Genomic DNA, 24,413 nt, shown 5'->3' on the forward strand with positions numbered 1-24,413 from the left:
TAACACTAGCAATGGTTGACAGCCAACAAACACACTTTGTCACCAGTGTTTGTAAAAAACACTAACAACAGGTAGCATTATACAATTTTTTTTATGTAAAACCAGGACACCTGTCTACTGTTCAGAATTTACTGCAATATATGTTACTGGAATGAATCAGACAGGATGCAGTATGCTTCAATATATTGGATGTCTTTTTTAATTTTTTCCACGGATCCAGAAAACAAGAATTTGTATCCACAACATCCACCTGATACAACAGATACTCTACTCGGTCTTCTGCATTCGGCCACAGGTTCTCATCCACATCACATCTGATGTCATCTTGGGCAATACACCTCGGAAAGAATCTTCTGGCATGCCTGATCCATCCCTGGCAATCTTCTGCTGATATGTCCAGGCATCCAGCATTCATTGCGTCCAGGAGGGACATCTGATTATGTGGATGGTTGTCATAAAACTTCCACCGCCATGAGGAAAATAATTCCTCTATGGGGTTGAGGAATGGAGAGTAGGGTGGGAGGAAAAGGGACACCATTCTGGGATGGGCTGCAAACCACTCGGTGACTGCATGGGAGTGGTGAAATGCCACATTGTCCCATACAATTACAAATGTTGGCTGGTTTCGTCTCTCATCATCCCTTTCCTCACCTAGCACAACCCTTCCATAGAGATCATGCAGGAATGCAAGGAGACGCTCAGTGTTGTATGGCCTAATTAGAGGTTTGTGTAACAGCAGTCCATCAGTGGATATTGCTGCGCACATTGTGATGTTTGCACCCCTCTGGCCCGGGACATCCACTGTGGCTCTCTTCCCAATCATATTCCTTCCTCTACGCCGTGTTTTGGCCAAGTTGAAACCCACCTCATCCACATTGAAGGCAGGGTGTTTGCCTGCCTTCAATCTCCATGACTCTCTAAAATAAATCCACAAGGCAACATAAGAGTTAGACTGTTACAGTAGTACACATTAACCCAAAAATTGTCTTTGTTTCGTTTTATTCAAAAACAGTTCTGTATCTTATTGGGATATTACCTGAACATATTGGTTCCTGAGTTGCTTGACACGTTCAGAGTTCCTCTCAAAAGGCACAGTGTACAACTGCTTCATCCTGATCTGATGTTTTTTCAGGACTCTAAATAGTTGTTAGGCTTACACTGTGGATGTTTGCAAAAGTCACGTTGTCTGCCAAGACTCCGTCTCGAATCGTCTCGAGTTTTATGCCGTTGTTTCTGATGACCATATCAACAATGGCAGTTTCCTGTACATCGGTGAACATCCTACCTCTCCCACCTGTGTGAGGTAACCGTTGAGTCCTAAGCAGAAATGAAAAAGCAATTACACACAAGTGGGTTTGGAAGCTTTGCTCTATTTACTTCTGTAATGTGCAGCTCAGTCAGATGCCCTTGCAGAATACAAGTTACCTGTTGGTTTGCCGGAAAACTCTAACAATAGATGCCACTGATGAGCGTTGCAGATTTGGCTGCACTCTCTGACCAGCCTCTCTCATCGAGAGACCATGATTTACTACATGATCATTTACAGTAGCTCTGGTCTCATCTGAGACTACAGCTCTTGATCTTCCTCTCAATGGGCCTCATTTACCAAATGTTCTTACGAACCAATTTGTTCTCAAACCCCACTTACGCAGTTCACCAATGGCATTCACCAATGTTTTCTTATTTGGGATTTGTTCTTAGGTAAGAACAGAATTTACTCTTACTGTTTGTGCAAAATAAGTGTCAGCCGTATGACTCCTCCGCTTATTACAAAATGCCTAGGACACAGAAGACCACAAAAGACGAGAGATATAAAAAAAAAAAAAGCTACTACGTTTAATTTTACATTTAAGAAGGGGTCAAAGATAATTATGTAAAAAAAAAGGGGAAAACCAGCAGTCTTTGGCTCAGAATTAATGTCCACAGTGAACGTCTTGTCGGGTCGTTTTCTGCTGTGTGGTCGTTCTTTCTTTCTCGTGTGCGGCCGTCCCTTCCTGGTCCGTTCGACCCCCGCGTCCCTGTCGCGTCGTCCTCTCTTTATGCCTCCTCGGTGTCCGTTGATAGGCCGATATGATAATTGTCTAGTTCCAAAGTGAATTGTCAATTTGCCAAAACCAATAGGAAGTGTTTCTGAAATGTTGACACACTCACACGTGCAACCACAGCAATCAAAGTAAATGAATGTCTTGACACACTAGTGCCTCCACCTAAAAAACGCACCAAACATTCCCATTAGGCTGACATAAGTAGTTATACAGCTTTCGTCCGTTCTAATTTAAAATTGAATATTTGTCTCCTTTATAATCTTGCAACTAATATTTGTTATTATTTTACACATAATTAAATGTTTGTTTTAATAAATACACACTACACTTACACTTCTGCTCATTTGTAAAGCACTTTGAATTGTCATGGTGTATGAATTGCGCTAGGCCTATTTAAATTAACAAGCCTGGCTTTGCCTTCAATTCACATCAATTATGTTAACGGGGAACCTTGCCATCCAATAATAAGTGACTTATCACGGTATTTATAGGCCCAAAGTAGTCTTATTCCGCACACTAAAACAACATCACACAATGGCGTGTTTATTGCTGCTGCAAAATTTTGCAGATCGTCCCCTGAGGAGGGAACGCATCTTCCGTGACCATACCGATTTATTTGCAGAGAGTGACGAGTACCTGTTGGGACGCTTTAGGCTACCAAGAGCAGTCCTCATGGATATTTTGTAACAGTCAACTGTCTTCTAGGCTATGTTTTGAAATATCTTTGTTTGCTTCAGAATTCAGATTAAAGTTAAACCATTTCATTTCACTTAATCAGTTCTGCGCACTTCTCCAGATACAGCGTTCACTGCATGAGTAATTGCATTCCATGCATCGGTTTTATTTACTGCTTTGTATCCACAGCTGACGCTATTAAATATGATGTGTTGTTTGTCGCTAACTTCTTGCAGCTGTACCTCCACTTCAGAATTATTAAAGTTTTTCTGTCTTTTGTCGAGGCCTCCACCATCTTTACCACATTGTTTTGACGTTTCTGCCGTGTGCACACGGCAGGGCCGTGTCCCTGCCATATCATGCCCTTTTATGGGAATTAACGGGACGTTTACCTATGCTAAATAGGAGCAACTATTGCTATGCTAAATACGAGCTTTCAACTTACGAAATATTGGGATTCATCATTCTAAGAACACACCTGCGAACAATTCTGCTGTTTAACCCTTGTGTTATCTTCGGGTCATTCTGACCCATCAGTCATTGTGACCCACCGTCGTATTGCGACAACTTTACCGCATACAAAAACAAAGTGAAGCATTTTCTTTTAACTGTTGGGCTGTCTCAGACCCCCAACATTGCAAAGGTTAAAAGAAAATTATTTTAATTTGTTTTTGTATTGGGTAAAATTGGGTAAACACAACGATGGTTCGTTATGAACCTTTGGGTCATGTGACCCGAAGGCTGCACAAGGGTTAAGAACACGTCATGAATCACACGTAGATTTCTCTTAGGAACTTTCTTATAGTTTTTTCCAATTGCTTAGACACAAAAATGTCAAATAACACACAGTTAATGAAATCTGACACTCAAGGAGCACAACAGAAGGCCAGACCTGCAGAACTATAAGCACATTCTCATCCTCACACTATTTTCAAAATACTACACACAGTGTTTTGCAAATCACTAAACACACTTTTCTACATTAGACACAGAAATGTAAGATTATGTCACTTCATTGCCTTTTTTAGACACTGCCTTGTAAAATGCCACACATGTGAACAGATGGATGAAACACGGCGTCAGGTGTACAAGCACTAAAGTGCTCAACTGTAAACATACCAATCAGGTCTAAGCACTATAAAAAGGCAACAGGTCAGTGTACCTTTCCTCATCAAAAATGGAAGGCAATGTTGCAGGTAGAGGAAGAGGGAGAGGTAGGATGAGAGGGGGAGCCCGTGGAGGAAGGTAGGGAGAGGGAGACCTGGAGGCCGTGGAAGAATAGTGACAAATTTACAGTATCTAATGAAATTCAAACAACATTGAACATTGGTTGACCATGTTATGAACCATGCGGCAACATTGAGAGGCTAGACAAAGAGTTCAGCCCAACCTCAGCAAATATACTGTTGCAACAGTAATTTGGACATTTCGGCAAGAGCACAGGTGAAATCTACTATTCTCTACTGTCTACAGTACAGTAAAGTGTAGCTACAGCTATATGCACTACATCAGTACTTTTTTTTGTACATATTCACTGCAGTCCATGATTGAAATAATGTCCTGTATTTCATTTGCTGTATTCTTTCTTTTGTCTCCACAATGGTATTTGGTGTGTTTACAGACTACTATGTAGCCGACTACAGTATTTGATTTGTAATATGTTCAGATTTTCTGCACAAAATGCAACCTTTACGTAGACAATGTGGAAAAATACAGTGAATATTTTCAGCAGTGTGCAGTACTGGGGGGTGTTCCATCAACGTCGATTAAGGAAAAGCTAAACTTATTTCGCCAAGTCTCACTTACTTTAGCGAGAGTTCCGTTCCATTAAGGTGGTTTATTTTAGTTCTAGCTACGTAACCAAGGTAACTTATACTTCGGAACTAGCCTGATCCGTGTCAGGCTGTGTTGCATATAATTTCAAACAGGCGGAAACAGAATCTCAAAAGACAGTTCCGTCGAGTAAATTCCTGCGCGCAAACCACTTTAGTCCGTGTTCGGAAACGTAAATTCAGACTTTTTGAAGCGCAGACATTAATGATTTAGCTACATGTTTACTTCATCTCCAAAAAATATATTAATTTAAATAAACAAGTTAAGAAATAATTTCACTTTTTCAAAACTGAACTTTTTCAGAACTGTTTTCAAAAGCCATTTGTTAATTGACACAAAATAAGGACTTTGAAACTAAGCAGAGCGTCTACACAAGTTACAATCAATTATGGCGTATCCGTTCTTTGACAACCCTGTGGTGGATGAAGGTGCTCAGATTATACAAAGAGCGTTTATCCCACCAGCCCCAAGCGTCTTCAGAGACAGAAGTAATGCTTCCCTGACCAGTATCTGTGGAAGAAGTATAGGTTCAGCAGGCCCTGCATAGTTTATCTAGATACATTTAATTGTCATTCTTAAAAAAATAAATACATATACAATATATATATATATATGAAATTACACTTTAGCAACTCTTAAGGATGGCAATGAACACATAAGAGCAGCCTACCATCCTTTGTAGAAAGTAAGAGAAAGGAGAGTAGACTATAATAGTAGAAAGGAGGGTAGTAGACTGCAGTCTATGTAGGTAGGCCTACACTATGTAGTCTGCTGGAATCACACACAAGGAAGCAAACCGACTGTAGCCAAGCCTTGACACTGTTCAGTCTGTCTGCAACTCTGTGTGTCTTTGCATGTGGGACATTCTTGAACGGGCAACTATGCCAGGAAATATGAAGGGTATACCTTGCTCCAAAGCAGTACCTGAATATTATCATCAGTTTTTCAGTTCATCTTGAAACACAAAGAATCAAGGAGACATTTTATTCAATTGTATAAAGTATTTTCATTGTTTAAAGTAGCCTATATGTTGACAAGCCTCTATATTACTTCTCCTTCTGGCTTCCCCAATATTATAGGTGCAATATACTGTCCCCATGGGTGTATCCAGGCCCACTGGAAGACTCAGGGGGTGACTGCCTGGTGCCCCCATGGTTGAATAAGTGTTTCTTAAATGATCTCTAGAGTGGCAAAAATTAGACCAAGTGCCCTACTGTCTGCCATTCAAATTGTGAAATATGCTTGAGTGCACAGGATGCCCCATGCAATAAATGACAGTGTGCCCTCTATAAATGTAAAAACATGTCTTAATGAGTTCCTTTATAGTAGAGAAAATGTAATGCAGTACCCTATAAGGTGCCCTTACAATGGTCTAAATTGGACTGTTCCCATGCCCTTACTTCCAATGCAAAATGGTGCTGTTATGAAGTGCCCTTTATGCTGCCCCTACATGACAGTGTCCCAAATGTTGCCCTTTCCAAAGAAGACGATTAGATGCTGTGCCCAACAGTCTCCCCTAATGTTCCCACTATAGGGCATGCTTTCCCAAAGTGAGGCTGTGACAACCCTTGGCACAGCCACAGTCTGTCACTGTCCAAGCCCCCTCTGGATCTGTGGAGGCAGACTATGTTAATTGGAAATATGGGGCAGCTGTCCATACACTGTCAGCCAGAATAGTAATAATTGGATTTGGATTAAATATGCACGCGTAATATAATAATGATATATTCTTAGTCATGCTGAGCAATTTTAAATGACTGTTCTGCCAAGCAAAGTGTGCTACAGTTTTGGTCACCTTCTGATCTGAAGTCGGTGCTGGATCTGTGCAATACTAGTTATTTCAGTGAATCCCCATTTTAGTCATGGTTATCTTTCCCTTTTATCTTAAAGCTCAGAATTTAGCCTATCAGTTAATAAATGCTCAGTTCGATGATAGACTTTGTAGTCGTGTCGTCGGATCTGAAGCCGAATGTCTTGGACACTCGGGTGAGGAGAGGGGCGGAGCTGTCAACTGATCACCACCTGGTGGTGAGTTGGCTACGATGGTGGGGGAAGACGCCGGTCAGGCCTGGCAGGCCCAAACGTAATGTGAGGGTCTGCTGGGAACGGCTGGCAGAATCCCCTGTCAGAAGGAGCTTCAACTCCCACCTCTGGGAGAGCTTTGATCATGTCTCGGGGGAGGCCGGGGACATTGAGTCCAAAAGGGCCATGTTCCGGGCCTCCATTGTTGAGGCGGCTGACCGGAGCTGTGGACGCAAGGCGGTCGGTGCATGTCGCGGCGGCAACCCTCGGACCCGGGGGTGGACGCCGGAGGTGAGGGAAGCCGTCAAGCTGAAGAAGGAGGCCTATCGGACTTTGTTGGCTGGTAGGACTCCAGAGGCAGCTGATGTGTACCAGCAGGCCAAGCGGAATGCGGCTTTGGCGGTCGCGGAGGCCAAAACCCGGGCATGGGAGGAGTTCGGCGAGGCCATGGAGAATGACTTCCGAACAGCTTCGAAAAGGTTCTGGACCACCATCCGGCGACTCAGGAGGGGGAAGCAGTGCACTGTCAACGCTGTACAGTGATCCCTCGCCACTTCGCGGTTCACTTATCGCGGATTCGCTATTTCGCGGATTTTCATAATGCATTTTTTTTTTTTTTTGGTGCATTGTGCTCTGCATTCTGATTCGCTAAAAACTCACTCCCGCTTCTTGTATCAAAACATGCTACGAATTGTGCTATCATTTTGTCGTCTCGTGCAGTTATGTGTACGTACATAAAACAGCTTGGCAAATTTACATTAAGTTGGCCAAATTATCTTGTAATTTCGAACATCTCATAAACCCATAATGTCGACGAAACGGCCTGGACCGACAAAAGCACCTGCGGATGGGCCCAAACGGCGGAAGATGCTACCTATCTCAGATAAAGTTAAACTTCTGGACATGCAAAAAAAAAAGTTTTCTATTTCGCGGATTTCACTTATCGCGGGTCATTTTCGGAACGTAACCCCCGCGATAAACGAGGGATTACTGTATATGGTGGGGATGGTGCGCTGCTGACCTCGATGGGGGACGTCCTGGATCGGTGGAAGGAATACTTTGAAGACCTCCTTAATCCCACCAAAACGCGTTCCGACGTGGAGGCAGAGTTTGGGGACATTGGGGGGGGCCCTCCTATCTCTGGGGCTGAGGTCGCCGAGGTGGTTGAAAAGCTCCGTGGTGGCAAGGCCCCTGGGGTGGATGAGGTCCGCCCGGAGTTCCTTAAGGCTCTGGATGATGTAGGGCTGTCTTGGTTGACACGACTCTGCAACATCGCGTGGACATCGGGGACAGTGCCTCTAGACTGGCAGACCGGGGTGGTGGTTCCCCTCTTTAAAAAGGGGGACCGGAGGGTGTGCTCCAACTTTAGGGGGATCACACTCCTCAGCCTCCCTGGGAAAGTCTATTCAGGGGTGCTGGAGAGGAGGGTCCGTCGGATTGTCGAACCTCGGATTCAGGAGGAGCAATGTGGTTTTCGTCCTGGCCGTGTAACTGTGGACCAGCTCTATACCCTCGGCAGGGTTCTGGAGGGTGCATGGGAGTTCGCCCAACCAGTCTGAACATGTTTTGTGGATTTGGAAAAGGCATTCGACCATGTCCCTCGGGGGCTCATGTGGGGGGTGCTCCTGGAGTACGGGGTACCGGACTCCCTGATCGGGGCTGTTCGGTCCCTGTACAACTGGTGCCAGAGTTTGGTCCGCATTGCCGGTAGTAAGTCGAACTTGTTCCCGGTGAGGGTTGGACTCCGCCAGGGCTGCCCTTTGTCACCAAGTCTGTTCATAACTTATATGGACAGAATTTCTAGGCACAGCCAGGGCGTTGAAGGGGTCCGGTTTGGTGACCTCAGGATCGGGTCGCTGCTTTTTGCGGATGATGTGGTCCTGTTGGCTTCCAGCTCTCACTGGAGCGGTTCGCAACCGAATGCGAAACGGCTGGGATGGGAATCAGCACCTCCAAATCTGAGGCCATGGTTATCGACCGGAAAAAGGTGGAGTGCAATCTCCGGGTCGGGGAGGAGATCTTGTCCCAAGCGGAGGAGTTCAAGTATCTCGGGGTCTTGTTCACGAGTGAGGGAAGGATGGAGCGCGAGATCGACAGGCGGATCGGTGCGGCGCCCGCAGTGATGCAGGCTCTGCATCGGTCCGTCGTGGTGAAGAAGGAGCTGAGTCGAAAGGCGAAGCTCTCTATTTACCAGTCGATCTATGTTCCTACCCTCACCTATGGTCACGAACTGTGGGTAGTGACCGAAAGAACGAGATCGCGAATACAAGCGGCCAAAATGAGTTTTCTCCGCAGGGTGTCCGGGCTCTCCCTTAGAGATAGGGTGAGAAGCTCGGTCATCCGGGAGGGGCTCAAAGTAGAACCGTTGCTCCTCCGTGTCGAGAGGGGCCAGTTGAGGTGGCTCGGGCATTTGATAAGGATGCCTCCTGGACGCCTCCCTGGTGAGGTGTTCTGGGCACGTCCCACTGGGAAGAGGCCCCGGGGAAGACCCAGGACACGCTGGAGGGACTGTCTCTCGGCTGGCCTGGGAATGCCTCGGGGCCCCCCAGGAAGAGCTGGTGGAAGTGGCCGGGGAGAGGAAAGTCTGGGCCTCCCTGCTTAGGTTGCTGCCCCCGCAACCCGACCCCCGGACAAGCGGAACATGATGGATGGAGTTAATAAATGCGTGTGACAAAGTTATTTTGAAGTAATTTATTAATTTTGTTCAAGATGTGAACACAAAAACATTATTAGCCCACATCAAGTGCAGTTAACCATGGCCTTCTTCAGTGTTTTGAATTTCATCCTACAATTTTCAATTGCTGCCACGTTCTTTTTTGGGCTATTATTCTCAATCTCCTGTTGAGAATATCGGCCATAGGCTAGCCTACTGTCAGAACGGTTTCAGACAGCTCATCAAATTACACTAATTATCAGTAGGCCTAAATGCATATATATATATATATATGTGCTAGAAGTAGATTTGGTAGTTCTACAATTTACGCATTTTAACGGTTGTAATGGTTTGACAAGTTGTCTCCCTTGCCGTGTTAATTGCGGCAACATTGCCCTTTTTGGGGACAACTCAAAAAAAACTCAAAAAATCAATTTACGCTGCAGAAACAACACCCCTCTGCTGCTTTACGCTATACTTTTTGCGACATAACTCCTCTTTTCGACGATCGCCTGATCTGGGCTGCACAGTCTAAGCTTATTGAGGTCTAGCTTGAATTAGCGTTGCCTGTTAGTGGAACGGAATGTTAGTGGAACGGCTTGAGGCTTAAGTCTAAGTTGACGTTTACCCAAGTGAGACTTATTCGTGTTAGCGCGACTTGCGTTAGCGACGTTGATGGAACACCCCCCTGGTGTTGTGTTTGGTCAACATATTCATGTACTTGTACGTACTTACTGGAACAATATCTCTGACAAAATCAAGCAGGTTATATCATTAGAAAAGAATAGTTAGTGTAAAAGTGTTTTAAATTTTGCACTACAGTGTGTAACTGGTTCAAACAGAGTCCAATTTTATGAACCATGTGTGTGGCATACGGTGACAGAAATGTTTTTTTATACATGATTGTATAGTTTTGAACGAAGTGTTTCATTTTGCAAAAGATTGGAGGTGTTCTGCTACTTGTGTGTCTAGTTGTGTGAATCGTGTGTTGTGTTTTGACAAAGTGAGCCGTTTTTAAAATTGTGCTTAAACAATTGGAAAAAACAAATTTAAGAAATAACTTGGGAAGATATTGTGTTGAACACCTGTGTAGGTGTTCAGCTACAATACGAATCAGCTGTGGTTGGTCCAATTGTTTTTATAGCATTGAATTTCTTGATTCGAAAAATATATTTCATTACAATATTACTGTAGAAATGTAGCAAATTTCTGTCTTATTCAGTTTTGTATTATGTTATTGTTTTGAACTGAAGTTTAACAGTTTTGAAAACAGTATGTAAGTGTCGCGGGTCATAAGGTGTTGATGGGATAATTGGTTGAGGGAGTGTTGGGTTGGATGATTGTCAACAGGTGCCGACTCCGGAGGGGGGCGTGGTCGCTCGGCGCACAAGCCCAGAAAAGAGGGACGCAGCCCGAAGAGGGGAGATTCCGGTAGACGAAGGACGTTACAATCCCTGTGGCAACGTGAACCGCCGGACGAAGGGACGTTCCACAACTGAAGCTGGTGTAAAGCATATTATTTAAGCGGCCTGTACTAACCGAACTATCATTGTATCTTGCTAGTTCCGGAGAGCGACGCGCATCAGACCGCAACAGCATCGGAGGTTCCAGCTATCGTCTCGGGCTATAGTGGACTTTTCCACGAGCTGGTGTGGGAGTGCCGACCTAGTTCGGGATTATAACAGACGCTTTATTGGTGACCAACTGCCGGTGCTGGGACGAGGACACTGCTTCTGAACTCTGAGGTTGGAACTGAACTATCAGCGGCATTGACTACGGGGGGGGGGGGGGGGGGGGGGGGGGGGTTGCTTTCGTGGGAAGCGGACCTTAATTCCATTTATATTTTAGATATTAGAAAATATTAATTGTAATTACTTGCTTGTGTGGGATTTGGGTGGTTTAAACTCAGGAGAGGGGTAGGGATTGGGGTTGGAATAAATTCAAACTGTGGCCTGACAGACCCCGGCGCCTGGCCTGCGGCCTACCCTGTGTGGCGAGTGTGAATTGCAGACCTTGGTTTTAACGTGTGCGCATGATGGCGGTGCAGTGCAATATTCTAGCCTTCTAATTGAGTGCAGTGAGCTTCTTAGTCTAGTCATTGGGTGGGTGTGACAGTTTGCAGTGCATATTAGAGTCTAATTGTGGCAGCACACTTCATGGGCAGCAGGTGGCTAAGGGGGGGGCTAGGGCTTCTTTGGGCTGGTTCCATCCTAAACCCCGGTTCTTATGCCACACAGGGAACATTTGTGTCTATTCCAGTGTTGTATGCTCTCTTGGAGTTTACCATACCTAAGCCTTGTATTATGAATTTTTGTACCAAATAAAGTATAGTGATTTTTGCTACTTCTGTGTGTTCATCTGAGTTGTTGGGGATTACACCGAGGGCCCAGTGTTGTGGTAGAGAAGGTTGTTTGTAATTTACATCTCAAAGCCTTACCTCTCTTCGCGTCATAAGCATGTGCAAATTGGCCTGTAGGTACATAGTTTTGGCAGTTGTGTCGAAGTGAGAAAAGAATGAATGTAATTTGAAAGATTTAGTCATTGAATGCATTTTGTGCCAAAGCAATGATAAATGATCCACAGTTTAGCCCACATATACTTCTGATGTGCTCACTGTGTGACGAGTTTTGAAAACGTGACTTAAGTATTGAGAAATATGTCCAAGCGACTGTAAAAAACTGTAACTGTAAGGCGCACCAGTGCAACCAAGGCAAGAAGTTAGAATGAGCCATTTCCCCCTAAATAAAAGTCAAGCTTATTTAAGTTTTTGGGGGCATATTTTCAGTTAGCAGATGGTACTGTTTAAATCGCGATTCCATCTGAAATATTGATATTGGTGACAACGTTGTTAGAATAGCTTGTTTATAAGGGGGTTCCTAATGAATGAATGCAATTAGAGGTGGGTGATATGGCCAAAATCTTCTATCACGGTATGAGTCATTTTATATCACGGTTACGGTATATATCACGGTATAGTAATTGTTCTGTAAATTCAATTAAGAAATGGTACAAAATACCATACTTCATCACACTCGATTATTTATTACAAACAAAAACAACTGCCTCACATGAGACAACACGAGTTAAAAACAAAAGACTCAAAAAAGTTACGAGTACGAGCGTTCCGATTGGCTGATGCGCAGTCCGCGTGGTGACCTACTCACAGCTCAATACGGATCCGTAATGCCCTCCGACGAAAATTTCAAAATGAGCGAAAGCGATCAGTTTGAGTTTTACTATCCATATCTAACTTCGGTTTCGGCATATCAACCTCGTTAAAGCTCGGTCGATATGTTAAAGCCTCAGTTTGATATCACTCTCGGTTAGTAAGTGGGTCATTCTACAGATTCGGTGCCTTTTGTGATTTAGGAGGATGAAACAATGAACATTAAAATCTTAAGCTTTTTTTTATTTGATGTGACAAAGTAATGTGTGTACTACCCTTTTCCCATCTCAATGTAGAGTATTAAGTTATTATTCTGTATTATTTTCTCAAACAAGTCCCAATTTAATTCAACCCCGTCACAGTCATTTTGTTATTCAACTATTCATTTTTCCAATAAGCTTGAGATCAGCTTCTGGCATAATCTCACAGTTTAGATGTCCCTTGTAAATAATGGCATATTGTAATTTAAGAGAAAATCAAGAAAAACCGACCAGCACCATCCTTTCCAGTTTACGTTGAAGAAATTTCTAATCTAACTCCACATTTTCGCAAGAAATGTGCAAGAATGCTGCGTAATTCCTGACAAAATTGAAATGGCCTTATTTACCCTGATTTAATACACACAATAAAAACACTATCGATGTTATATTTTGTGTATTTAATAAAAAAATGTAAAAAAATAATCTCGTAACAGGGATGAATGCACCGCAACAGGGTTGAAAATCATGTAACAGGGTTGAGTGAAAAGCATCACGTGTCATATGTTTTATCTTTTGAGATCACTAACATGTTGCCATTTTTTAAACATTTTTAAACATACTGTCAACATAGCTTTTAAAGTTTAAATAATCAAGATGAAATCTAGACAGATTAAAACACATTAATAAACTAACAACAGTTACAACATTTCATTGATTTCATAGAAATATCCAGAGTAATGGCAGGAATGTCTGTGTTGTTTGAATGTTTGAACATTAACCCTCGCTTGCTGCCTTCGGGTCACATGACCCAAAGGTTCATAACGAACCATCGTTGTGTTTACCCAATTTTACCCAATACAAAAACAAATAAAAATAATTATTTTAACCATTCCAATGTGGGGGGTCTGAGACAGCCCGACAGTTAAAAGAAAATGCTTCACTTTGTTTTTGTATGAGGTAAATTTGTCGCAATACGACGGTGGGTCACAATGACTGATGGGTCAGAATGACCCGAAGATAACAAGGGTTAAGCAAACATCTTAACATTAATGACCTATAGGTAAGCCTACAGTTTGTTCACCATTTTTACTGAGAGAGCCTAGCCCACACTTCCTTCTGTATTTCCATGTGCCTAGAAGTCACCGGTTTAGGGGGATCAATGTGTTCCAAGATGTCCTCAAATGGATACCACAGGATATCTTCAAGAAGTGGCCAGAAGTACCTATTTGGTCCCGCACAGCACATGCATTTGACCTGCACATGGGATTCATCTGTGGCTAGAATTATTCCGGGATAGAAATCGTCATCATATTTGGCCACGCACCATTTCCCGCATATGTCTGGATTTGCCCAATCAACCTCCCTCTGTGACACGACTGATGTAACTTCAGGGGTAAATGTGAAATGTTGTGTATTGAAACACTGGCATTCCAGTTTCTTGTTGTAGACTGTGCACATACAGCTTACATTACGGTAGGCAATTTGCCTTGCAGCCACACAAACAACTTGGTGGATCCGCATTGTGGATGGAACTACTGGCAAATTGGCTGGCATACCTTGGACGGCTTTCTCGATGGCCTCGTCTTCAATGAAGTAAAGCTTGATGGCAGTGTTGTTCTCCTCTAAGACCCTGTACAGAGTATGAGCATTTGGGATGTCACATCCTTGACTTATCAGCCTGTCTGCGGTTCTTTTTAGGGTTGCACCAACACCATCTGTTGCTCCCTTCCCATGCCCTGCTTCAAAGAAATTCCAAGACCCTGCCCTCAAGCCCCTCTTGGCCAGTTCTGTGCTGAACAGAAAGAAATTGCCTTTTTGCCTGTACTGGGTACAAGGGCCATCGCTGAAGAAGTGTACTGTTGATATGTTGGGGTGGGTATGTTGCAGGTCATCAAGCACAGGACTGAGGTGTGCCCAGATAGCAGGAGGAGCCTTATTCCTTGATGGAGAAATGGTGGTGAAGCAAGTTGGTTGCTGATTCTGTCCAACGTAGAGGACACCTGTGTGGAGGACGGCCTGTTCATGAGATGAACCAAAGTGAACAGACTGTATCTCTGTCCCATATCTGCAGGTGAAGTTTTCTGAAAAATCAATATGGATAAGGCACTCATCTGCAGACATGTTTTTCTTGAGTTCGCGACAGTAAGCATACTGCTGTTTAATGTTGAAAATGTTTCCGAAACCTGAAGAGGAGCGTATGAAACAACTGTACTAGTTGTTCCTGCGTCATGTTTACCTCATCCTTCACAGTGACTTTTACCGTTTGACCTTCCTCATTTTTTCTTTGCTTTTCTTTGACCATCCACTGGAGAAAGACAACATTTTCATCAGCAGCATACAAGCTTGACATTGGAACTGTTTGGTTCTTGCATTGTTCACATTCACCGTACATGCACTGCTTATTCAAGGAACTACAACACACACTTTCAACTAAATCTTCAAGCACTGACGATTCAATAAGCTTAATTTGTTTGAGCTTCTCTGCGACAAAGGTCAGGTTTTCGTGAAGCTTACACATACAAGTGTCCCGATCAGCAAGGGAAGGGTAAACCACCCAGAAAGGCCGGAGGCGGCTGAACATGGAGTATGAAATTTCTTCTGTGTTCTCTGCAAGAAATTTCCTATGCAGATTTTTCAAAGTGTCAAGGAGGAACCTCTTCTGCATCTTCTGTTTGTTCTTTGTTTTAGTTTGCTTTTTGCCAGTGGTCATTCTACTGATATCATCACGTGTGAAGAAATCCCTCACCCTCTTCTTGATGTCCACAAAGTTTGAGATTTTCTTTCTTTGAAAAACCCAAAGCAGACTCTGAAAATGATTGCAGTCTATACTTCTTAATAATGTTACCTGCCACTACTCTGGATTTGCTTCTCTCGTTCAGTTTTTGCATTTTTATAATGCTCCTTTATTTGAGCAGCGAGTGCTGTGTGATGCAGTGCAGATCTTTTGACATCACTTGGTACAGCTGTGGATTTTGACGAAGTCTTCTTTTCTAAACGCTGGAGCCTTTTTTTGTACTTTTCTTTGGCCCTCCTTTCTTCATCAAGACATTTCTGTAAATCAGCTACCTGCTTTCTCAATTTGTCTTTTGTTTTTCTTGATTTTTTCTTCCCCTTCACAGATTGTCTAAAACAAACAAATAGACAATTCAATTCAATTTTATTTATTGTATCAAATCATAACAAGGTAAGTTCATAAGCAGTATAAATAAATGTTAAGGCAGTTTTGAAGAAATAGTGTACAAAGTTACCAGAAATCATATTTGTATGCACTCCTTTGCACTCCTAGTCTCTCTCTCTCTCTCTCTCTCTCAATCTTTTTCCTAACCTTGTGGGCTCATGTGGCATCACCACGTCTCTATCAGGACTTTGTGGAGGGGTGGCAATAGTATTAACAGCCATTTCCCTTTGCTTTTGCCGCTCCTTCGCTTTTCTTCATCCCTTTCTCCTCATCTTTTGACCTCTCTTATCTAGATCTCCTATTCCTTTCTTCTTTCCTGCTAAAACATCTTTTGTCCATCTCATGCGTTCACTCCTGAGGTACTTTTCCCTTCATTCTGGATCAGCATTTCTTCTTGCCCTGTACTCTCTTTGCCTTTCTGCTGCTGTTTTTGCCATTGTTGAATCTGAAATTGTAGGTCAAGGTCAAGTCAATGACCAGTTTACTCTCCAAAACTAATTACTGTATCCTTTTAATCACTATGTTGTAAAATGAATGTGAACTTGCAGATAATACTCTTAAATATGTCAATGTATATAGGAGAGAGAACAAATTAATTGTCACTTTTTTAAAGTTATTATTTTCAAATATTCCTCGTACTTTTAGTTGATACTGTAAAACCGTAAACAACAAACATTCAACAAGAAAATATGATTGGTATTAAGCAATATACATTAAATATTGCTAAGATTTAACAGCTATTCAAACCTGTAACAGCCATTCAACCCCGTAACATTGTGATGGGGTTGAATGTGACAGGGTTGAAGATTTTGTGCTAATCTGTTGCTAATTCGGGATGCTAGCAGCTAGCAGTGTGCCACATGGCCTTATTCAACAAAAGACATTGTTATACTTCATAGCTATAAAAACAATTCTTGGTCAAATCTTAACTATGAATTAGTTAAGATTCTCAGGTATTCAACTCTTGACAAAGCCCATATGTGCTTAAAAAACATGAAATATTTATAAAAGGTGAGAGAGCAGCTTACCACTTGTCACACCAGGCTTCTCTGAAGACTTGTATGATGTCACTTCCTCATAAATGATGTCCACAGATCAAACCATTATTTAATTGTGAGTGGGGGTATTGTTGCGTTACGGGGTTGAAAGAAATACAAGGACAGGGGTAAAGCCTGAATTTCTCAGAAAATTAAATGTCTTATGCTGAGAAAATGGATAATGCATAATAAGGGGGCATATACAATTAATTTAACAAAAAAAAAACATTATTATTTAACACTGTGTACTCAAAATGAGTCACGCCATTTGCATGATGGTCAATAGGGACAGGCAAAATTCTTAATACTCCTAAGAAAAGCAAACATAAGTATTGAAATTCATCTCTGTTTAAAATCATATTCTCTACTCCATATTAAAAACATGTAAAACTTTGTTTTTTTGTTAAAGTTTATAAATGTTCTGACAAGTTATAACACTAGTACATCTTGGGACACTGACAATACTGAAATGTCACCAAATCTGTAGAATGACCCAAGTAGTTAGCCTTCACTAGTCATCCTTGATCAAGAATTCTAGCAACGCCACCAGTGTAATTTTACAACAATAATTTTATAGCAGGAGACATAAAACTTGAACAACAAATCGAATTGGTTACCTTCAGAATGGGTCATCAAATATATAATTATTTAGCATTGGCATGAATGTGGTCCGCTTAGACAAAATACACTCCGTTCCGTCAGACCAACGCAAATGTGCTTGAAGGTCAAACGAAGATAGCAAATCAAACTAGAGAGGGTACAATTTCTGGGGAAATTGTAGGGTGTGCTTGCTTGCGTCGGTTGCACAGGGGTCCGTTTTTGAATGACATTTTTACAACTGATATTTCTGTATATTTTATATAAAAATGCCTACTTATTATTTATAAAGATTATAGATTTAAAAGCATTTTTTTTTTTTGCTGCTTATTTACAACTGAAAATACGAGTGAAGTGTAGAATGAAATAGATGTCTTCTCATTTCCCCTGCAAGAGGCAGCCTCATCGTTGAATCAAAACGGATACATTTGGCAGACCGGTGTAAGAATTGACCTAATCTCTATGACTTATACGTCATTTTAAGTTTTTCCCTTCTCTTTATATTTTCATGCATTTAGCCTACTCATTGCATTCATTCATTAATAAAGAACCCCCTTTGAAGATTATTCTACGACGTTACCCGGCAGTAGAAGATGGAATCGCGATTCAAACAGTACCATCTGCTAACTGAAAATATGCCCCCCAAAACGTAAATAAGCTTGACATTTATTTAGTGGAAAATCGCTCATTCATAAAAAGCTCACTGGTAGCGATCATTGTCAGTAACAACGCAAAATGCGATATAGCCCTGTGTGGAGAAGCTGCTCCGGTAAATTGTACTACTACGGTACATTACTAGACTACTGCTGTGTTCGTCTTGGTAGCGATTGCGTTGGTTGAATTGGATTTAACGTTCCGTTGTACGGGTTAGGCTGAAATTAATTATTTTCATGAACAGATTGACAACGTTTAGGCTGTGGCAATGAAGTTCAGGTTAGTAGTTAGATAGACTTTTGATTTAACCCTTGTGTTATCTTCGGGTCATTCTGACCCATCAGTCATTGTGACCCACCGTCGTATTGCGACAAATTTACCTCATACAAAAACAAAGTGAAGCATTTTCTTTTAACTGTCGGGCTGTCTCAGACCCCCCACATTGGAATGGTTAAAAGAAAATTATTTTTATTTGTTTTTGTATTGGGTAAAATTGGGTAAACACAACGATGGTTCGTTATGAACCTTTGGGTCATGTGACCCGAAGGCAGCACGAGGGTTAAGTAAGGGGAGTGCCGAACATGTTCTGTCGCCGTTTGACTTCCTAAACAGCTGTGTAGTGTAGATGTTTTTGTAGTGTGTCTCGCGTAAGCTACAGCGTTGCAGTGAGCTACACTGGTTTGAAACCACAGGTAATGGTAATTTCACCAACAAATCGTTTACTAATGTCAGAATAAATCCTACAACGAAAATGTATATGTGAGGAATGTTTATTTTAACGATTGAAAACAGATAACGCTACATCATAGACCACTGTAGTATGTGTTGCCCGGGCAACACAGGCTAATGTCATGATGCTAATACTTCAGTGAAATAGTAGACTACTGTTTCCGAAAGTAGATGTACGTCCTTAATAATATCAGCTTATACTGTACATTACACATCACAATTGTGTGTCATATCACAAAGTAAAATGAGTAAATAGTTATCACCCTGGCCTCTTTGCTTGTGGCGTTTCTGCAGCTGCCTTGCAGTAAAGCTATAGTTAGCCTAGCTATCCCCCAAGTTAACAGATGCAAAACGAATGTTCTGCCAAAGGTAGTCACGCGTGTTTTCGTGACGTAGTGACGTTAGTAACGTCAGTGACTGTGGCTAGCAAATTAGCCACCGTTAGCTTCACTTTTCGCCACAAAAACTTAACTTGAGCCTAAACCATGCAACGGAACGTAAATTCCAATAGAAGCAACTCAATCGCTACCAAGACGAAACTTTTGACACCTACGTTGTCTATGTAGGCCAAATATTGACTAAGTTTTAGGGGGGCAAAAATAAAAAAAATAAAAAAAAATAATAATAATATATATGTGAGAGAACAAAGGTTGTGCCCTTGCCGAAGGCTAAATGCTTGAAAATATATCTAGAATGGAAAAACTTAAGGTGATGTTTAAGTCATAGACGTTAGGACCATTTTTATGGTCCTAACGATGCTAACCCTAACGTTAGGACCATTTTTAAAACCAGTTAATAAACGGACTTATCTGCAACCGACGCAAGCAAGCACACCCTTCAATTTCCCCAGAAATTGTACCCTCTCTAGTTGTCAATAAATTGTATTAAAGTTCACATGACAAGCTGTTTTTGGATGCTTTTATATAGGCCTTAGTGGTCCCCTAATACTTTATCTGAAGTCTCTTTCCAGAAATTAAGCCTTGGTGCATATTTACAGCCACTACGAGCAGTCCCACAATGAGCTTTCCTCAAGACGTGCTGTTTCTGTGTCTGTAGCTTTAAATGCAAATTTGGAGGAGAGGGGCGGCACCATGCGCTAATGTTTACAATGGATGTATCGTAGCCCCTTTGCTGTAAGATGCCTCGAATTTGCCCATTCTCATCTGATCACCCTGGTTTGCAGAGGTGCACACTCATAGTCATTTCAATGAGGGGAAAGGCGGATATCGCGCGCGCCATAACACCAAAAGCAGAACGGTTATCCAAATAACAAAGAAGTGTACAACACTCGCGTTACAGCATGTGTATTCACACACATACTTGATGCTATCTACCTTTACATTAGCGACAGTAACTCAGCTGTTAGCTGCAGAGCTAATGTTACAGCCACATTCTAAGGGTAGCAAGCTAGGTAACCATATACAGTAAAGCAACAAAATTATATAGCGTTAGTTAACTACTTGTCTGAGGTTTGTAGCTGGACCAAGGAGAGTTAGTACTGATCCAGAATTTAATTTCAGCAAGGCCAGCTTTGTATTGTTAGCCTGGCTCTGCCCTCCTACGTACTTCCGCTCAATTTGGATTTTGCTTCTGTACTAGGTCTGGGATTTGAGTGCATCATTTGATGTCGTGCACTAGTTTGAGTTGTAGTTAAGTAATGGCGGCGGAGAAAGATGCGAAGCTATTCTGCGGTTGTGGCAATGCTGCCGAATATCCATAAGTTAAAGCCGGAGCAAGAACAATCCTTGCTGAGTTTTGTTGGTGGTCATGATGTTGTGGCCCTCCTCCCCACGGGTTTCGGGAAAAGTTTGATTTTCCAGCTACAGCAGCTAGCTCCGTGGTGAAGGAGTTGGCTAAGGCGAACGCTAGCGATTGGTTATGGCAGATCCGAGTGGCTCTGGGCAGATCCAATGGTTTTAAACTTCAACAGAGTACCCGCCTTCAAGGAAGTTAACACTTGTCAATGGAGCGATCCCAGACCCTCTGTACAAATGAAATGTACGAGGGTCTGGTTAGGACCAGGCTATTGTATTGTCCCGAGTTGTGGAAACAGTTGTCGCTGAAATGTTTGGCACAGGCATGCAAAACTTTGTAAAGTTGTGTCGGCGCATTTCCAGCGAAAATAAAATTAAGATACTGGTTGTGCAGAGGCTCGGATGAAGGAACTAAAAAAACTAAGAACTTTTTTTTCATTTGTGCATCCAAGCACTGAGTAACTGTTATGCTTCGTTCGTTTACTCGCCATGATGTCTCCAGGAAAAAACGATATCGCACTCACCCTTGCACGGTCGTAGCTCAGTTTGTCATGGGCGGGCCAGATTATCTGGACGGGCAAAGCAGAGTCAAATCAAATTACACCTATCCAAAATTCTAGCCACTGGGGGACCAAAGGCAGGCTAGGGGAACTCATATTAATGTTAAATAACATCCTAAAGTGAAGTTTTCATGTCATGTGACCTTTAATATTAATAGGTTGTTCAAATGTGCCGATGAACAGGGAAGACATCTGAATCTTTTGTATAAGCCTAGCCTATTGAAGCATAATCGGTATGAGAGTCAGGTGGCTGAGCGGTTAGAGAATCGGGCTAGTAATCAGAAGGTTGCTGGTTCGATTCCCGGCCGTGCAAAATGACACTGTGTCCTTGTACAAGGTACTTCACCCTACTTGCCTCGGGGGGGAATGTCCCTGTACTTACTATAAGTCGCTCTGGATAAGAGCGTCTGCTAAATTACTAAATGTAAATGTAAGAACCTTGTAATTCCCTTAATTTTCAAACAAATCATGTATATAATTTTAAAACTATGAGTCTGGCTATTTTAACTTCTTGGAGTGTACAAAGGTTTCAGTCAGTCAGATTCTTCACATTAATGTACACAGGTAGGTCTGTCTACACCAATGCTTCACTCCTGATTACCTGTAAAACATTTTACTGCACCCTAAGTTCTGTCTTTCTACCTTAAGTAGAACAATAATTTGTGAGATGTGACGCTTCCCTCCAATTGTTCCATTGTAGTTGCCCCCCAAAAGTATAATTGCTGTTTACATTCTGCAGAAACAACGTATGCACTCTTAACCCACTCAGTTTGAGAAAAATGCATCAGTTCTATAAAGGCAAGCTGAAACATGTCAAGATGTCTTGAGTAAAAATTCAGGAGAGCGGAAATTTAGAAGAGGGAAAGTTCTGTTTGACAAATTCTGTGAGAGAATGAAAGGATATAGAAGAGTCAAATACAGCTTATTCGCCTGCTGTTACATGTTTTCGGTAAGACATTTAAACTGTATTTAATCAATTGCTTATAAAAATCTAAGTGTAGGCTAAGCAATTAATATTTTCCTGTCACACTTGTTAAATATAATTCCTCTTTCTTTATAAACACTAATACCAACTTTACTTTTTTTTCTTGAGCATCAAAATACTTCAAATGCTAAATGTATTCATAGAGGCCTTGAATTTGTATTACAACCATAGATGTTGTCAGAAAAAGTTTGAATCAAACAAATCTCTCAAAACTTCAACATAAAAACATAACATTTTACATCATTCTTCTAGGTACCCAGTACAGTTCTGGTTGCTGTCGGAATCTATTCCAAGATTGCCAAAGAGAAAGGTTAGATAAATAATGAAAGGTGTATATTCTGACATAATTTTCATCGATAACACAATAGAAATCTAATGTAGTAGTGTTTGTGATATGGCTTCCTCATTGATCTTGATACGTGTGCTGTATGTTCATTGACACAGATGTTGTGGATACGTTGACAATTGACCCAGCTCTCTTGCTGATCATTGTTGGGTCTCTAATGTTAATGATCACCTTCTTTGGGTGCTTTGGGGCACTACGTAATGGGACCTGGTTACTGAGAATGGTAAGTGTTCTTGCTGAATATGACACTTATTTTTATTGCATATGCAGAATAGCATTTGAAGTACTAGTGCAGTGCACGTGATGCAGGTGATTAAAATGTTGGTTGGTTGATATGGTGTTAACTTAATTTGAGTTTGTGTGTATTCACAAAACATTGGTTCGTTAGGCAACGCAGGCAGTTTTTGCATCATCAGAATCAGAATCAGAATGGGTTTTTATTCGCCATGAAAGTTTGCACAGACAAGGAATTTACTTCGGTAGGAGAGCCTACCTAGGCAGCCAATTTCGGCGCCACTAGAAAGTTACAGCATAACATGAGGAGAGAGGAGGAGAGAAAAAGGCAACACCCAGACAATGCTCCTAGAGGAGTACAGTGTGGGAACAGACAAAAACCTCAGCACATAAGCACAACAACATTTACAAAAACACGATACTTGCAACGAGTGGGGGGGGGGGGGGGGTAGACAAGCAGCATCTGGACCTGCAGCCATGTAGGCGCTGGACACAGAACCGCCAGCCACCCTGGGGAAACAAGCAGGCGAAGGCGTTGGATGGGGGTGGGGGGGTGGTGATATCTGTAGTAGGTGAAAGTTAATGTGTGAGTAAGTCTGGGTTGGCGCCCATGATTCTTGCTCTGCATTTCCCCCAGAAAAATGTACGCTGAAAATGTCAGGATATGAGTTAAAAGAAAGTTTCATGGCCAAACGTAACATTGTGCTTTCTAACAAAGCCAGAGAAATAAGATGCACACCAACCTCCACACCCCCTGGAACCTCAACGCTCCAGAGAATAGTTATTACCTCACCTTATACCCTGTCCCTTGCGTTGTTTATTCTCTCTTTCTACGATTTTCCAGATAGATTTTTTTTTTCTCCAAAAATCAGTCTATTCCTTCCAATATTGACTATTTCCTAAAAGGAATTAGATAAGATCAATAACAGAACATAAGCCCTAAGCTTGGGAATACCTCCAACCAAACAGTAATAGAGAACAACAATAGAGAACAACAATAAGGGAAGTCAGACGGCTGAGCGGTTAGGGAGTCGGGCTATTAGTCAGAAGGTTGTTGGTTCGATTCCCGTCTGTGCAAAATGACCTTGTGTCCTTGGGCAAGGCACTTCACCCTACTTGCCTCGGGGGAATGTCGCTCTGGATAAGAGAGTCTGCTAAATGTAAATAAAGGGCCATGGTTTTTTTTTAACACAATAATGTACATAACTGGAACCACCAGGAGATATTTAGTAGACATTTACATGTCAGTATTCTTAACTCTTGTGTGGTTTTTGTGTTGTTTACCAGAAAATTACACAAATAGTCTTTTTTATCCTGAGACTCCCAGGCCATGACTCTTTCTGTGAAGAACTCGTAAAATAACACACTTTCATTGAGTTCACACCATGTACTTCCCCTGCACATTTATATTACAAATATAGTCTTCAGTTACTCAGACATAATAAATAATGTAATAAAAGTGTGTGTGTAAAAAAAAGTATCCTCTGTGCCCTGTCTTCCTCTTCCCTGTGCATGATGTTTCAACATAGCACCAGGAACCTGTTTGTTTCCATACCTGTCTAAATGTCTCTTTAGTCTGGCTTTTGTCACTCTTAATTGTTGTAGTGTGCAAAACTACAAAATACACAGATGCTTGTACATCTAACACAGTAAAATTCAGTATCCTTACCAGTGGCTTCAGGGTGTGGCACAGTACTCCACCAACCAGGACAGGAAGGCTCCAGAGGGTGTGAAATGAGCACAGA

At 42.0% G+C, this 24,413-nt stretch overlaps 1 protein-coding gene across 1 annotated transcript in view; it reads left to right on the top strand.

Moving 5' to 3' along the window:
* The first annotated feature begins 21,995 nt into the window (after nt 1–21,995).
* Nucleotides 21,996–24,413, top strand: part of zgc:113223 (uncharacterized protein LOC541424 homolog) — a 134,234-nt gene continuing 131,816 nt past the window's right edge. Inside the window, exons 1-3 of the mRNA XM_067230693.1 lie at nt 21,996–22,052; nt 22,341–22,398; nt 22,533–22,657. Of these exons, the coding sequence (XP_067086794.1) occupies nt 21,996–22,052; nt 22,341–22,398; nt 22,533–22,657 (240 nt within the window). The remainder of the gene's footprint in view (nt 22,053–22,340; nt 22,399–22,532; nt 22,658–24,413) is intronic.

Source organism: Osmerus mordax, chromosome 27 (genome assembly GCF_038355195.1).
Source record: "Osmerus mordax isolate fOsmMor3 chromosome 27, fOsmMor3.pri, whole genome shotgun sequence".
NCBI lineage: Eukaryota > Metazoa > Chordata > Actinopteri > Osmeriformes > Osmeridae > Osmerus > Osmerus mordax.